Genomic DNA, 14830 nt, shown 5'->3' on the forward strand with positions numbered 1-14830 from the left:
TGACTCTTCAGTGCAGTTTTTTTTAGCTGCCATTACGTCAGAGTTATGTTAGTGAGTTACAAGCACTGAGTGTCAGGCCTACTTTTACTTCATTCTATCGAAGAGCTGCTTTCCTTCCTATGGTGGTGCCCCCCCCCCCACCCACTTCCCCTTTGGTCAATCGGTCCCACTCCCTTAATTTTTTTTTGCTCCCACCTCATCCCACAAAGGTGAGGTTGCACACGCTGGATCAAAAGAGCCCAGAGTTTTACATCACATGCACAAAGAGATTCCGAGTGGACAACCAACTCTTCATCTGTTTTGCGGGCAACAGGAAAGGCAAAGAGGCACAAATATGGACCTTATCCAGATGGTTTATCTTTTGTATTAAAATCTGCTAAGCTATAGCTTGAAAGCAGCCACCAGGCATTAGGGAACACCCAATGAAGCACAACACTTCAACATCTGCTCTGGCCAGCAGAGATTCCGTAGGTGACATTCACAGAGCGTCTGCTTGATCATTTCTCCACATCTTCACCAAGCATTAATGTCTGGATTCGGTCATGAAGAGGGATAGGCATTTTGCCTGATCCATACTTCAAGAGCTCTTAGTGTAACTATCCATCAAGAACTCCATTATCGGGAGTCGCATTGCCTGGGAGTCTATTCAGTAAGTGAGGAATCTGCAGGTAGAAGTATCTATCAGGAGAAAAAGTTACTTATGGGCACTAACAATATTTCTGGTGGGGACTCTATCTACAGATTCCTCACTGATCCCACCAACCCCCCGGGTTGTGAAGGATGGTTCTAGGCCTCTAAAATGTTCAAATTTCTTATGCTGTTGCACTACATTCACAATCTGATGTAATTATCATCCTGCTGCCTTTGCAGCACGAAAAAAATGCATGGGAAACTGATGTAATCTAGACAATGAGGGCGCTTTATAGCTCCTGTGACCTCACATGCCGTTACTCCCGGAGTCAATATGAAGCCGGTGCTCTCTAACATCAGAGAAGAGGTATGGGAGACGTTTTTGCAGACCAGTCTGGTGCCGGGAGGAGAATTCAAGAGATGAGAAATTTGCAGGAAAATAGAGTATCTACGAGAAACATTCTTACCAAAGCCAAGTCTCTTCTTCATTAAAGCAGCCTTTAGCAGCAGGTTAGACTAGAGCACAGGAGTCGTGTGTGGACAAATTCAACAATTGTTGCAAGAAAAGAAGAAACATGACTTAATTCATAATTTATGTAAGAAAAAAGCTAGAGGGCATTAAAGATCTAATCCATCCCATTTTACTTGGAAAGCAGTCATATCAGTTAATGCCCTCTTAGTGTGTTTCATGAGTTGTTCAGATACAGAACATTGATCTCACTCAATCAACAAACGTAAGATCGGTAGGCAGGAGCCCAAGAAGACAGCTTAAAGTAAGAAGTGCATCAAAGACCCAGCTGTGCCAAGCAATGGGCACACTTCAAGCAGCGAGGGGTACCACAACACGCATGTTTCAAAATCACAATGATTGCGATGGTAGCAAATCAGACTGCATTGGAATCTGATGCAGACCTAGAGCTTGCATGCTATTCCCTGGCAGTCAGCCATGAAGAGACCCCCAAAACGTGACCTGGCCCGATTCCTTCAGAATAAGTCATGGTTATTAGCAACCGAGGAAGATACTTAACGTGACATGGCTGTTTCCTGCAGGCTTCGTCAGTGCCCTCGGCAACAGGGCATAGACACCTAAACGTGACACTGCTCATATCTATAGTAACAATAAACTGTGTATGCTAAAATAAAAACTGCTGTGTGGTTCTCCTTGTTTACCATCTCTAGAGATCCCTACACATCTAGACATAGGGAAGACTTAATGTCAATCAGCCATTCTGAGCCACAAAAGCACAAATAAACACAGGACATACAGTAAAAGTAAGAGGGAACTTATTGTATCATCACTGCATCTACATATGGACTAGGCAAAATAATCAGTAACTCGTTTAAGACATTTCCCCAGGCTAAAGAGCAAGCTGGCACAGAGCTAATCTTTCTTCGACTTAATGCTACTTTCTATAACCCTTAATCTATAGGGGAGAATCTGTGAATCCACCATGGTGCAGACTCTCGCCAGTTTTATATTCAGGAAGGACTCTGCCGCAACTTCTGACATACAATCGCTAACTTTGCTCAGCCCATTACCTCATCCCCAGTTTACAGGCCAGGACTTGTCTGCACCCAACACTTGACAGCTCATCCTTTGGTCCGTCATTCGAGAGCTCCCGTCTGTTCATTTATCACGTTACTGCATGAGCCACCAGATGTCCAGATTACAGATGCTGCTGCCCAATGACGTCACCACAGACCGACTCCAAGTCCTTTTTCAAATCAAACTGTTTGAATTTTAATCTGTTTTACGTGAAAATAGCTTGTTTGAAAAGAGGAAAAGAGTATCTGCGTTCAGTTTCTCAAGTCTTTTTTCTATCTTTGCTTTACCCATTCCTATCTTTCACTTTGCTGTTACTTCCCCCTTCTTTATTCATCCCCTTCCAAAAGCCGTGGTATATAAAGGTGTTCCTGCTCTTCTTGGCTTCTTTTCTAAGCCCTTCCCTTTACCATCCGACAAGAGTACCTCCCTCTCCTTCGAATTCATCCATGGTCTAAGTTTGTTTTCATTATTTGTTTCCCTGTAGTTCCTGGGAGCTCCATTGTGCAATATACTACCAAATCTACTGTGCATTACAATAATGCACCTAACTTTTTATTCTTGAAAGGGACTTTCTAGTTAAAGGTTATTTCTTCCAATTCAATTTTGCAAGGCCATGCTCCCAGAAATGCCTCGTCACTAGGCTGCTACAATTAGGATTCACCTGAGGCATCTCCAGTAACCCTTTCCATCCAACAAAGAAACAGATCAAGATTAAACATACTCCAAAGGCACCCAGTTACCTAGCTCTGCCTGATCCCTGTGACAACACTTCCACAGTAGTCTTGCATAAGATCGTGAGACGATACCCATTCTTGAGCAGGAAACGTGATTTAACAGTCACTCAACAGAATAGGATTTCATCAGATTTTAAACTTCAGAACAGCTGGCAGCACAATATCTGAGAGAAGGGATTATTTTAAGATTATGAAATACACAAAATATGTTTACACACTGCCAACAAGCACGCCGGAGAAAATAACATAAAAAGTGATCTCAGTTCCTCAGAATGAATGTATTTCATGATTATTTTCCTGGTCTTACAGTTTGACAACATACTGCATTATTTCCCACTAATTGCTTTCCCCCAATCACAGAACTAGCTGTCAACCTCAAAGTCAACCGATTGCTCTGAATGCATGAGCGCCATGTTGTAAGCATAATACGGTGGTTTGAGCTGGGCAAGATGAACACGGGAGTAGAAAGCAGATGATTCCAGACTTCGACAATGAGATTGAGAGTGTTCAAGAGGGGCACCAAAGGCATCAGAACATCAGCCGCTTCGAGGACGATCTACGCAGCTCCCATTCTAGTGCCTGGATTTCACAGTTTCGGCAGCAGGGTTCAGTGTCCACAAATCCCTTTTCTACCGTGCATTCTTTAGCAATATCAGGCTATTCTGGTCTGAATCAGGGAACCAGAAGCCCCTCTGAGCATGAGCCACTTTACAGCAGGAATGGGACGATGGGAGAGCGCAGAGGCGGGTAGTCACGGAACTCCTTAAGGTAGCTGCGATGCTTTCCTCTTGCCCAGATCGTCATTTGGATGAATCCAACCAGACTAAACAAGGCAACTGCAGAGAGAAAAAACACACACAAAACTAGAACATAAGTAAAAACAATGAACGAAATACCAGAAAAATCCCAATTATTAGGAGAGGAGAAGACGCACAGGAGCAACTCAGAGCAAACGTACCTGGCAGACACTGTGTCATGATGGAGAAACCAATCCAGGAGCCCACCTAGTAAAGACAAGAATATTTTAGCAGAGAGGCACGAGTGTCCAATTAAATGATAACCCACTCCACATACATTCTTTGGTCTTCAATTAAACTGTTAAACAGTAGCCTATTCGCTACATTGCACAAGCCCAGCACAACAATAGCACATTTCCTGACATGCATTGCGCTGATGCAAAACTGTGCACACTCCATCTGCTACACCACTCAGCACTAAGATACCCAGGTCCACATGCCTCATTGCCTGGCACGATATCCACTTCTTCCTCTGTTCAGCTTGAGGTCTATGATTCCCAAACTCCCTGCACTGCATGGCCACAGAACAATCATACCCTATACATTCTTGTACATGGCTCAGGTACAACAATTCTCCACTTATGCCTCTGCTGGGCTCCAGGAGTGAAATTTGTCATATTAGATTAGTGTGTGAAGATGTGTAGAATTCCTATAGCTCCCCACATCCAGGATATTTTGTTTGGGGTCAAGGACACGATGTTCTGTTTATTTTTGTACACTGGACACGTAGGCACAACCCCTTGCAGTATAATAAACCCTTTGCTTGATAGGTTACAATAGCACAATGTTCATCTGTGAAAGATAATTGTCTGCCCCCATGTCATGATTTGTATAAGTTCTTCAAACTTTAATACAGAATTAATTAAGAGCCTTTACTATTAGGGCAAGAACTCTAGGGAAATGCAGTGAGGTAGGCGGTTAGCATGCACTAGTGACAGTGGTTCCAATATAGAAACGTGTACAAGTTTGCAAAAATTAACAAACCTATGCTACCTATAATGCTCTCTGATTATATGCAAATATATGCAGAAGCATGAAGCAATATTGGTGGTTGAGTTTTCAAAATAAAATGTATACAAAAATGTGCAACTTGGAAAAAAAAGACCTTTTTGTGTAACATTGAATAGCATTTCTAAGAGGCGTCCTATAGTAAAATGTGTTTGGTCAATGGCAATTTCTCTTAAAGAAAATGAGAACAGTCATTGTAAAACCGTTATGGACAAAATTAAAAATATCCTGACGGATTTGCTTATATAAGTCATTAAAGGGCATCTGCAGGTATATCACCCCTGCAATGATGTAACAGCTTTCAAGAATTCAAAAGAGTATACAAAAGTAGGTATTGAAAGCTTACGCCTAGCAAAGATTTGTGCATTTTATTTTCACATGAGCAAATATACATGTATATATCTGCTTGTGTATAAGACTGCTGAACAATTCCAAATTCACGTTCCCTACACTACCCCCCCTCCCCCCCCCCCAACCCCACCCTGGAAGGGATATTTTAGTTACCCCCAAAGCATCTAGTGTTGGGCTCAGACGTTTGCAAGTTTTTTTTTTCTTTAAAGAAGTCTTTTCAATCACAAAATGGGCTTCATATTGGCTTGTTTTTCACACTGTGGGTGAGAATGTATATGGCGTATTGAGTTGGCATAGAATGGAGCACTATGCACACTGCAGTAGTCCATTAGTGAATTACAGAAGATATCTCTAGTCAACACAAGCTTCAAGGAAGAAGGTGGATGTGTATGAATCTAAGAGTCTCTGCTGATGGGAAGTCCCTGTGTTCCTCAGAACCCGGGTTAATAATCGGTACAATCACGTATGGTTCTTTTGGAATTATTTATGAAACATTTAAACACTGATGGAGGTGGCATGGCAAAGCTCATGATGGTGGCAGTAGCTTGAACTGGTGGCATCTGCCCCAGCATACAGGTGTTTTTTGCACTCCCAAGTATCCAGACTCCCACAGTGGCCACTAAGCCCCTGCAGCCCCAGGAGCATTTCTTTTTTGTGAGCCTGCTGCCCCGTGACACAGGGCCTGCCTGGTGCCCCATGTCTCCCTCCACCCCCAGAGACTAGGTGGCACGGCTGGTGGAGACTGTGAGAGAAGTTGAATATGGGAGTCTCCCGCTAACGATCCAAAGTCTACACTGCTCGGCCTAAGATGGTGCCACTGTACTACCTCAGCCGCCATGATCCAGGAGAGCACGTTTTACCTTGGTCCACTGAGTGGTGAGTGTGGGCCTGGGGCCGGAGCTACCTCCTTGGCACCCCCACCCTCCAGCCACCCCTTATGAAGTGAACAACAGCAGAGAGTTGTGACGTGCATCCACCCACATGGCCCATAGAGGTGGTTGAAACCCAAAAAGGCTCATCTCAGCGATGGACCGTATTGCCCCCTGCCCATTGTTTCTGTGACTGCTGTGGCATCAGTAAGGAAGTGGACACTGGGAGGTTCTCCTGTGAGAGGACAGGTGCTGGGGCCAGTCACAGGGGGTGCAGACTTTTCTGAAGCGGGTGCCTGAGGCCCCTGCCCCAGGAGCTGGGATCCAAGGTCCTACTGGGCGTGTTGTTGGCAACTGGAGGGTGGTGATGTTGGTGCCTAGTCTGGAGAGCCCAGCCCCCTCTTTTCTGCTGCAATCACCTGCCCTATCTAGAGCTGGCATCATGCGGCGGGTCAGGGCTGAGGACTGGAGACCTCAGACTATCAACACCCTAGAGCTAAAGTCTCACAGAGGTGACTCTAAAAGAGGGACCATCTACCACTGCCACAAGGGGTAAGCCTCACGGACACCCTTTTACTCTGAGTGTTGGATACCACTCCGCTGCTGGGAACGGCATGCCCTTGGATGGCCCTAGAGTCTAAGCCCCTCCACAATGGAAGGAGGTAAGACCAAGAAAGAGAGCATGATTAAGGACATGCTTCTGGTAGCCTCTGGGAAACTTAATGAAGTATCTATGCAGTGATCTGAGGTGGGAGAAGTCTTGCACTGTGACCCCACAGTTGATGACGACTAGATGACCAAGAGCTTTAGGACAACTTCTTGAAACTCAAGAGTGACATCAGAGCCTTCAGAGCGAATCTTCAGCAGAGTCTCTGAAGTGCGCAAAGATATTTTGGGAAGTGGGGGAAATCTCAGTCACAGAGGGAACTCCCTTGAAAAGACACATTATGAACACTGCTTGGACCTGGAAGAAAATAGGGCCCGGCTTGTAGACCTGAGTGAGCAAGTCCTTGTATTGCAAGAGAAGCAAGAAGATCTTGAGAACCGATCTTGGTGCTCCAATCTCCGCATCAGGGGAGTCCCCAAAGACAAGGAGGGAAAGGACATCCAGGGCTTTATTTAAGGCCTCACATAGTCACTTCTAAATGACTATGATCCAGATATGCTCCAGATTGACAGGGGTGATGTGGCAGGACCTCCCGGCAGGGGATCCAACCTGCCGCCTGACATTCTGGTCTGCTTACACAACTATGTGGACAAGGAGGCAGTGCTAGCAGTGACCAAGCGAGGAGGCCCTATCCACTATAACAGATGCAAGCTCCAGATATTTCAGGCTGTCTCTCCCATTATGCTGGCCAAACACCAGGTCTTTTGCCCAGTGACCTCGTTACTAAAGGAATATAGCTTGTGATACCAACAAAACATCCTTTTCGTCTCCATTTTGAATGGTAGGGATGCAAATGGGTGATTAAATCCCTAAAAGAATCTGCCGGACACCAGCCTCAACCAGACACAGATGAGGGCCCCCACTGGAACTACCCAGGCCAGCCAGCTCAGGGTGGATGACAGTACGCAGCCCACAACAACCTGCAACCCCCAGGAGAGAGGAGATTCTATAAGGGCAGAGAGCAGCACTGGAGCACAACCAGGTTAGTAGGCCTTCGTCTCCTATCCAGCAGGATGAGTTCACTAACACCATAGCTAAGTAGTTTAGAGACTCATTGGAGACAGCCGCAGGATTTGGGAACAATGGAGATGCCCTTGTGCGGTATGAGAACTGCATGACTCGATGGCGTTCAAATGAGTCATGGTGAAGCTGTGGCCGAGATGGGCCTTTAGAACACGTACCTGCAACAGAGGCCGTATTACCCCCAGTTGTCCACACGGCATGCACGAACACTATATGAAGACACTTACCTTTTGTGGTGTCCTCTATGCCCTACCCTGGGAAGGAGGCAATGCCAATGGTTTTGTTATTTGTTTATTGTTGGATTTATGGGGGCCCAGTTGGGCTGTTAGGAGACTGGTGTGGAAGGCCTGACCACTCGTCCTATTGCAACAAGGCCCTTAGTCTTATATCAAGCCCTTCCCAAGCTAAACCTGTAGACTACACTTTGCCATTCCTACTCTTAAAATAACCACTTACAATGTTAGGGGCCTCAACAATCTGCTCAAGGCGCTCCATTTTGAGCTGTCATACCTTTCCACAGAAAACTCACCTACAAAGGAGAGATCAATCCAGACTCAAATCCCTTATATACCAGGTCAATACTTCTCTTCAGCCGGCAGGAAGGTGAAGGGAGTGGGGAGCATAGAGTTGCTTCCTTGAGGCAGAACACACCCTTAAAGACAAAGCTGGCAGGTGGGTTGTGATCTGGGAAATGCTGAGAGGTGTACCCTTGACCACAGTCTCACTATACTACCCCAATCGAAGCTAAGAATCCTTCCTCATTGAGATTATCCACACTGTGACTGCATGATCCACAGGTCCTCTTATCCTAGGAGGCGATCTTAACTTGGCTCTCAACACAGAGGACAGATATAGACAAGCATGGATGGGGCCAACAGCAATACTATATGTAGCTGTGAGGATATTTTTACAAGAAATGGGCCTAGTGGATGCCTGGTGATGCCACCATCTGCTGAGCACTTATTTCTCACACTATTCAAAAGCACAAAAAAACATATGCTCATCTTGACTACTTCATGCTTGGTAGGCTCTCAGACTTACTTGATGCCACACAAGAACCACTCACTTTATCAGTCCACAGTCCAGTGACTTGCACACTCTTCCAAACATGCAATACACAGGTCCGAGCTGGACGCTTTTGACGTCTTCAAGACATCCTCCTCAAAGATCCAGTGACGGTTGCTGACATCAGCAGAAGGATTGCAGAATATATCAAACACAACATCACCAGGCTCATGTCTGCAGCTACCCTGTGGGATGCTCTGACGGTGGTTCTCAGAGGGAATTTTGTTGCAGAGGTTGCTCGCCTTAGATGGCTGCGGTGCATCCTATTTCAGGAGCCAAGGGAAGAGCTTACAGCTTTGGGACAAGATAACAAGGGCACCCATTCCCAGAAAACATGGAGGAAAATCCTCAAGACTCAAGATCAGCTTAAACGCCTGAGCTCGACCATGCTGCATTCTCCCTTGCTAGGTTAGATAATAAATACAGCTAACTGGGAAATAAGTCCGGGAAATTGTTAGCTATCATGCTCAGAGCCAAACAAGTCTGCAGCAATATCACTGAAGTCAAGGATCGGGACGGGCGGGAATTCCTCAATAAGGCTGAATGCTTTTGGGCCTTCTCTTCAGCCCTCTACACAAAGGAAGACACAGACCCACAGTTACGGGCCTCTTATCTATAGGGAGTTAATCTTCCCAAGCTTAGTGCATCCAACAGGAACGACTTAAGCATCCTACAGCGAAGGAGGAAATTTTATTAGCCATAGCAAAACTCTCCCCATCCAAGGCAACAGGGCACAACGGCTTCCCAACAGCCTTCTACAAATTCTCTGCATCGCCGCACTCACTCTATTACTGAAAGTGTACCAGGAAATGTTATGTCAGAATCCATTATTTCCCTGATTCTTAAACCTGGAAGGACCCCAAAGAGTGTGGCTCATATCACCGAATATATTTACTCAATTTGATGCTAAGATCTTTACTAAAATAACCACCCTTCGACTCCAAGACCTTCTGGGGGAATCCAGTGCACCAGAATCAATCAAGCCCTACCCCTGGGTGGCAGGTGGCCGATAACACCAAAATGGCGCTTCACCTAATAGATACTAGGCCAACAAGATTTGACCATTCCCTCCTGGTCTCCCTGAATGCAGAGAAAGCATTCAATAGGGTAGACTGGGATTTTATGTCAGAGGTGCTGCTGAAACTGGGGATTGGTGACTCATTTATTAATTGGCTTCTGGCAGGCTATAACTACCTGAGAGCAGTTATCCAGCTGAATGGTCTGCTGTCTCACTGGATTTTCATGTTCAGGGGGACCAGGCAGGGATGTCCCGTCACCCCTCTTATTTCCCTTCCAGTGAAGCATCTAGCCCAATGGATCCAGGTCAACCCCCTCATCAAGGGCATTAGGTTTGGCATGCAGGACACAAAACTCACTATGTTTGCAGATGATATATTAGTCTAGCTAACCGACTTGACGTCGTCAATACCCCCACCTGATGGCCGAGCTGGAGGCCTATCAGAAAGTATTAGGATTTAAGCTTAATGTAGCGAAATCGGAGATCATCAGTCTCTTTACTCCAACACCCGTCTAAGCTTGCCTTCAGCCGACATTTCCCCTTCGCTGGGCTGAGTCCCACTCTGACTACTTGGGATTGGCACTAGCCCCTACACTTTCCTGAGCAAGATCCATGAATCTTCAGTGGTTGAAGAGGGTGGTGAAAGCCGATCTGGGTAGCTGGAAACACAAATCACTATCTCTTCTGGGCCAGGTGGCTGCCATCAAGATGGCTATCCTCCCCAAGATTCTCTACATCTTCCAGACCTTGACCCTCTTGATTCCTAATGATTACAGCGCAGAACTTCTGTCATTCTGTTACATAAACCTTTGAGAGGGGAAAGCAGAGCGTATCTGTAGACACCAATGCACTTTCAAAACACAGTTTAGGAGGATGGGCATCCCAAAAATAGCATATTACTATGCTGCAGCACACCTTTGCTTCCTCGTCTCCTGGACTAGGCGAGAAACTGAAAAAGGGTGGTGAATGGTTGATCATACTATGGCAACGGGGCCCCTGTGGGGAATTCAATGAAAACACAGGCCTCAGAGAACGGGCATCCTTTATAGATCTCATGTAATCAGGGTTACCTGGAAGTCTGAGACAGAGTGGCGATAAAAAAGGGCTTATGTTCTCTCCATAGCCTGCAAATAGGTATAACCCTAGATGAAGCCCAATGGGAAAAAAATACTTATCAGCACACACTGAGTCACTCGCCACACAGGGGGAAAGAAAATGCTAGCCAAAATTTCAACCGTTGGCACTACACACCTGTTTGCTTAGCTACAATGAAAGCAGGAGAAGTCTCACGCTGCTGGTGAGGTGTTGGGGAGGAGGGTACATTCTTACACTTGTATGGTCCTGTCAGGAAAAGGTGTTTGACCTCCCACTTACTTCTTGCTGCCAAGCAATACTTCCTATCGCTCTAAGGGCCAACTGACGCCGCTCACAGAACTCAGTGGGATTGAAAGACTATGGTGGCTCCTGGGTATGGAAAAACTGTCAAGTGAAACTAAGGGTGATGTCAAGGAGTTTTCAAAACAATGGTGGCCACTATCGAACTTCTTTCTTTGCCTCGAGCTACAAGGAATTGACATTCCCTAAACGGCTCAGGGTCGTGGAAATTTTAGAGGTCTCCAAGCTCAATGCCTGTTACTCCTCAATTCATCCCTCTACTAATGATGCCTCTTAGCTTCTTGCTATCTATACGCACCTTTCAGGGCTTTGGTCCCTGCGGCACTACCAATGCCTTTTGACTTTTGCTTATTCCTTTAACAGAGTAATGGAGAGTAGATGGGCCTAGAGAAGGGAGGGTTTTTGTTGGGTGGTGGGTTTGTTGTTTTGTTGACTTGTTTTTACTAAATTAAATGACAATAAAACTTATTTGCCTTAAACATTTATGGGGATAGCATTAATTTGATCTCCGTATTGTCAAATACACTGAATGTAAACATAAAGATCACCAAGCTTAATAAAAGTGTTGTTGATGTAACAAATAATATTTCAAAAAAAGGTTTAAAAAAGGCAGGATGTGCTGAAGTAATAGTGATACAGAGTGCTCGTGCAATGTGACCAAGGCGATAATGTTAAAAGCAACAAACAAATTCGGAAGAGTCCCACAATACCTCAAATAACTCTGATATTATCCGTTAACCAGCATTTTACTCTCTCCGGAGCACTGATTTAAAATGTCTCCAGACCCGATGGTAGTAGTCCATGTTTTCCTTTTTATAGTATCAAAGTTTAGACTTCCTGTTTCAGACTGTGTAAATTAATGAGTCTACTGAGATCTTCCTCAGGACCAACATGAAAGATCAATCATTTTTCTGGGTCAAAAAGTGTATAAGAAAAACATGAGCCTTCTATGGTTGTCACAGAACATTTCATATGGAGGGTCAGCTAAAACCACTTACCTAAACTAATTGTAACATATGTGTGCCCCAACAGTGACCTCGAAACAAACCCTACTCCTCACCAACTGAAAGTTAAGGGGAAAAGATATCACTACTGACTGATGCTGAAAACAGCTCATGCAGGGATGCCCAATACGGAACAAGTGTCCCATACCGTAAAGGAGCCATATTCCAGTGGCACTTTATAGGTGCAGACCAGCGTTTGCAAAACCCAAACATTGGTTACTATATAGAATACAGAATGAAGGTGATCCTGATTGATGCACTGAGACTCCGTGGATACCCCACAGCCGTATACAGGATAAACTGGCAGGGCGATGCCTACCTATAGGGGATCAGTCCTTTTAGTGAATAGGAGGTAAATATATATTTGTGATGGGAGGGAATCTTGACAAGCGAAACATCACTTTTAGACAGCAACAAGTTAACAGACCTGGGAAACTGAAGGGATTCCTAAAATGGGACCAAACTGGAATTAGAAGGCAAGGAATCTTCTGGAAAGAACGAAGCAGTGTGTACCTAATGGCAGATCTGCAAACTTACAGGATACATTCAAATCAGACACATGCTGGTGTGACTACAGAGGATTCGTTCCCACTGGAGGATAGAGTCCTTCCTGCACCCTACCCCAAAAATTCCTCTGATTTACAGAAAAATAGTTAATTATTACCAAGTTCCATGGAAAAATGAAGAAGCGACTTTGAGAGAGAGCTAACAAACTAGCAAACTAGAGGATGATGGATGAGAGAAGGATTACTACTACTTTATATTTGGAGAGGCCATGGCCCGTTGAGACAACCAGTTGTAACACACTGTGGTGGTCATTCTGACCCTGGCGGTCTTTGACCGCCAGGGCGGAGGACCGCGGGAGCACCGCCGACAGGCCGGCGGTGCTCCAATGGGGATTCCGACCGCGGCGGTAAAGCCGCGGTCGGACCGGCACCACTGGCGGGGTCCCGCCAGTGTACCGCGGCCCCATTGAATCCTCCGCGGCGGTGCAGCTTGCTGCACCGCCGCGGGGATTCCGACCCCCCCTACCACCATCCAGATCCCGGCGATCCCTGCGCAGACAGTGAAATACGCGACGGGTGCAACTGCACCCGTCGCACAGCTTCCACTCCGCCGGCTCGATTCCGAGCCGGCTTCATCGTGGAAGCCTCTTTCCCGCTGGGCTGGCTGGCGGTCTGAAGGCGACCCCCCGCCAGCCCAGCGGGAAAGTCAGAATTACCGCCGCGGTCTTTCGACCGCGGAACGGTAACCTGACGGCGGGACTTTGGCGGGCGGCCTCCGCCGCCCGCCAAGGTCAGAATGAGGGCCTGTATCTGGTAAAAACACATATGCAACTCTTTGGTGACATGAATAATTGTTCACTTGAAAATGTTAATACTTTTTTCCTCCACAAAAAAAAGGAATCAGCAAAGCGTACATGATGTACTTTACCAGAAATAAAGTTTGAGGCCAGTCACCTATATCCACTTAAGTGGAGCTTTTTAGGTACCAAAAAACATCCTGCTCAGATAACTCCTGTTTCCTGCGTTAAGTGGAAGCTCCACCTAACTGATGGAGTATGGTGATGCCTCCATCACGCAGGGCAGGACCAATCTTGACCCTATTAAATCAGTTTCAACACACACTTTGGGGAATCTTTTGAATTCTTCTACACATTATATCCCCTACCGGAACACTGATTATGCTAAAATAATCATGGGTTTTCATGTAGGGATTTGCTTTTGTGAACCAGTGTGACCAGCTTGAACACTCTCTTAATCCAGGGCCTCCAGCGAGTAGCTCCGGACCTACTGGTAGCTCATCAATACTCTGGAAGTAGGGCTCGGCGGTGAAACCAAGCTCTGTACCTCATTGAGAGAGTGTATGGATATTATTATTATTTTTTAACCAGTTTTTATTAGTTATTTAGCATGTAGACATAAAGCATTGATACAAACAGATCTACACATTGCAGAGTGTAGCCATATTAAAGGCAGCAATGCTCATGTCAAGACCCTTAAAGTGATACTCGGCTAAACCAATGGCAGGGCTCCATGATAAGTTAATACAGTTTGACAACCTACAAGGTCTACCACATGAACATCTCTCTCCACTCTCAATCTAGCTAAGTCACAAGGTCATAGGTCATGTTGTAGGTACTGCTCTGTTAGTTGCACTAAGGGACAAGTTACTTACCTTTGGTAATGCCTTATCTGGTAGGGGTAATATCTAGTTACAGATTCCTTACCTTAGAATTTCACCCCTGGTGTCAGTCTGGATCCAGAGATTTTTCTTGAGCAGTACATCTGCATGCCGTTAGGTTGCATTGATCAGCTCCGTGTCCGTTGTCATCCACTCCAGATATAACACCCAGGTGCTATATGGGTGCCACACCGGCGCTCTGACATCAGTTTCTTTTCAAAATTTCCACGCCAGAAGTGCAGAGCCATGAAGAACACCAACTACTGGTGTGTCAAAACTAGGGCCCTGGAAGGGGAGTCCATGTCCCTAAAAATCAATTCGCAGTATTGGGAGGATGGTTGGGACGGTAAGGAATCTGCAACTAGATATTGTCTCTAACAGATAAGGCGTTTCCAAAGGTAAGTAATTTGTCCATCTGATAGAGACATCTAGTTGCAGATTCCTTACCTTAGAAAAAAATACCCAAGTAATACCTTTACTGGAGATGGGTCTGCAAACTAAGATCATACTAGAAAGTCCTGCAGGACTGAACAGGCATA

At 45.6% G+C, this 14830-nt stretch overlaps 1 protein-coding gene across 2 annotated transcripts in view; it reads right to left on the reverse strand.

Annotated features, from left to right (window-relative positions):
- Positions 1–3169: 3169 nt before the first annotated feature.
- Positions 3170–14830, reverse strand: part of TECR (trans-2,3-enoyl-CoA reductase) — a 168321-nt gene continuing 156660 nt past the window's right edge. The window contains exons 12-13 of one of the 2 annotated variants that reach the window (XM_069231698.1): positions 3869–3914; positions 3170–3746 (exon numbers count right to left, since the gene is read on the reverse strand). In XM_069231698.1, coding sequence (XP_069087799.1) covers positions 3619–3746; positions 3869–3914 — 174 coding nt within the window. In that variant the 3' untranslated portion in view covers positions 3170–3618. The remainder of the gene's footprint in view (positions 3747–3868; positions 3915–14830) is intronic. The other variant, XM_069231697.1, reaches the window with a different exon arrangement.

The sequence above is a fragment of the Pleurodeles waltl genome, chromosome 4_2, assembly GCF_031143425.1.
Source record: "Pleurodeles waltl isolate 20211129_DDA chromosome 4_2, aPleWal1.hap1.20221129, whole genome shotgun sequence".
Lineage (NCBI taxonomy): Eukaryota > Metazoa > Chordata > Amphibia > Caudata > Salamandridae > Pleurodeles > Pleurodeles waltl.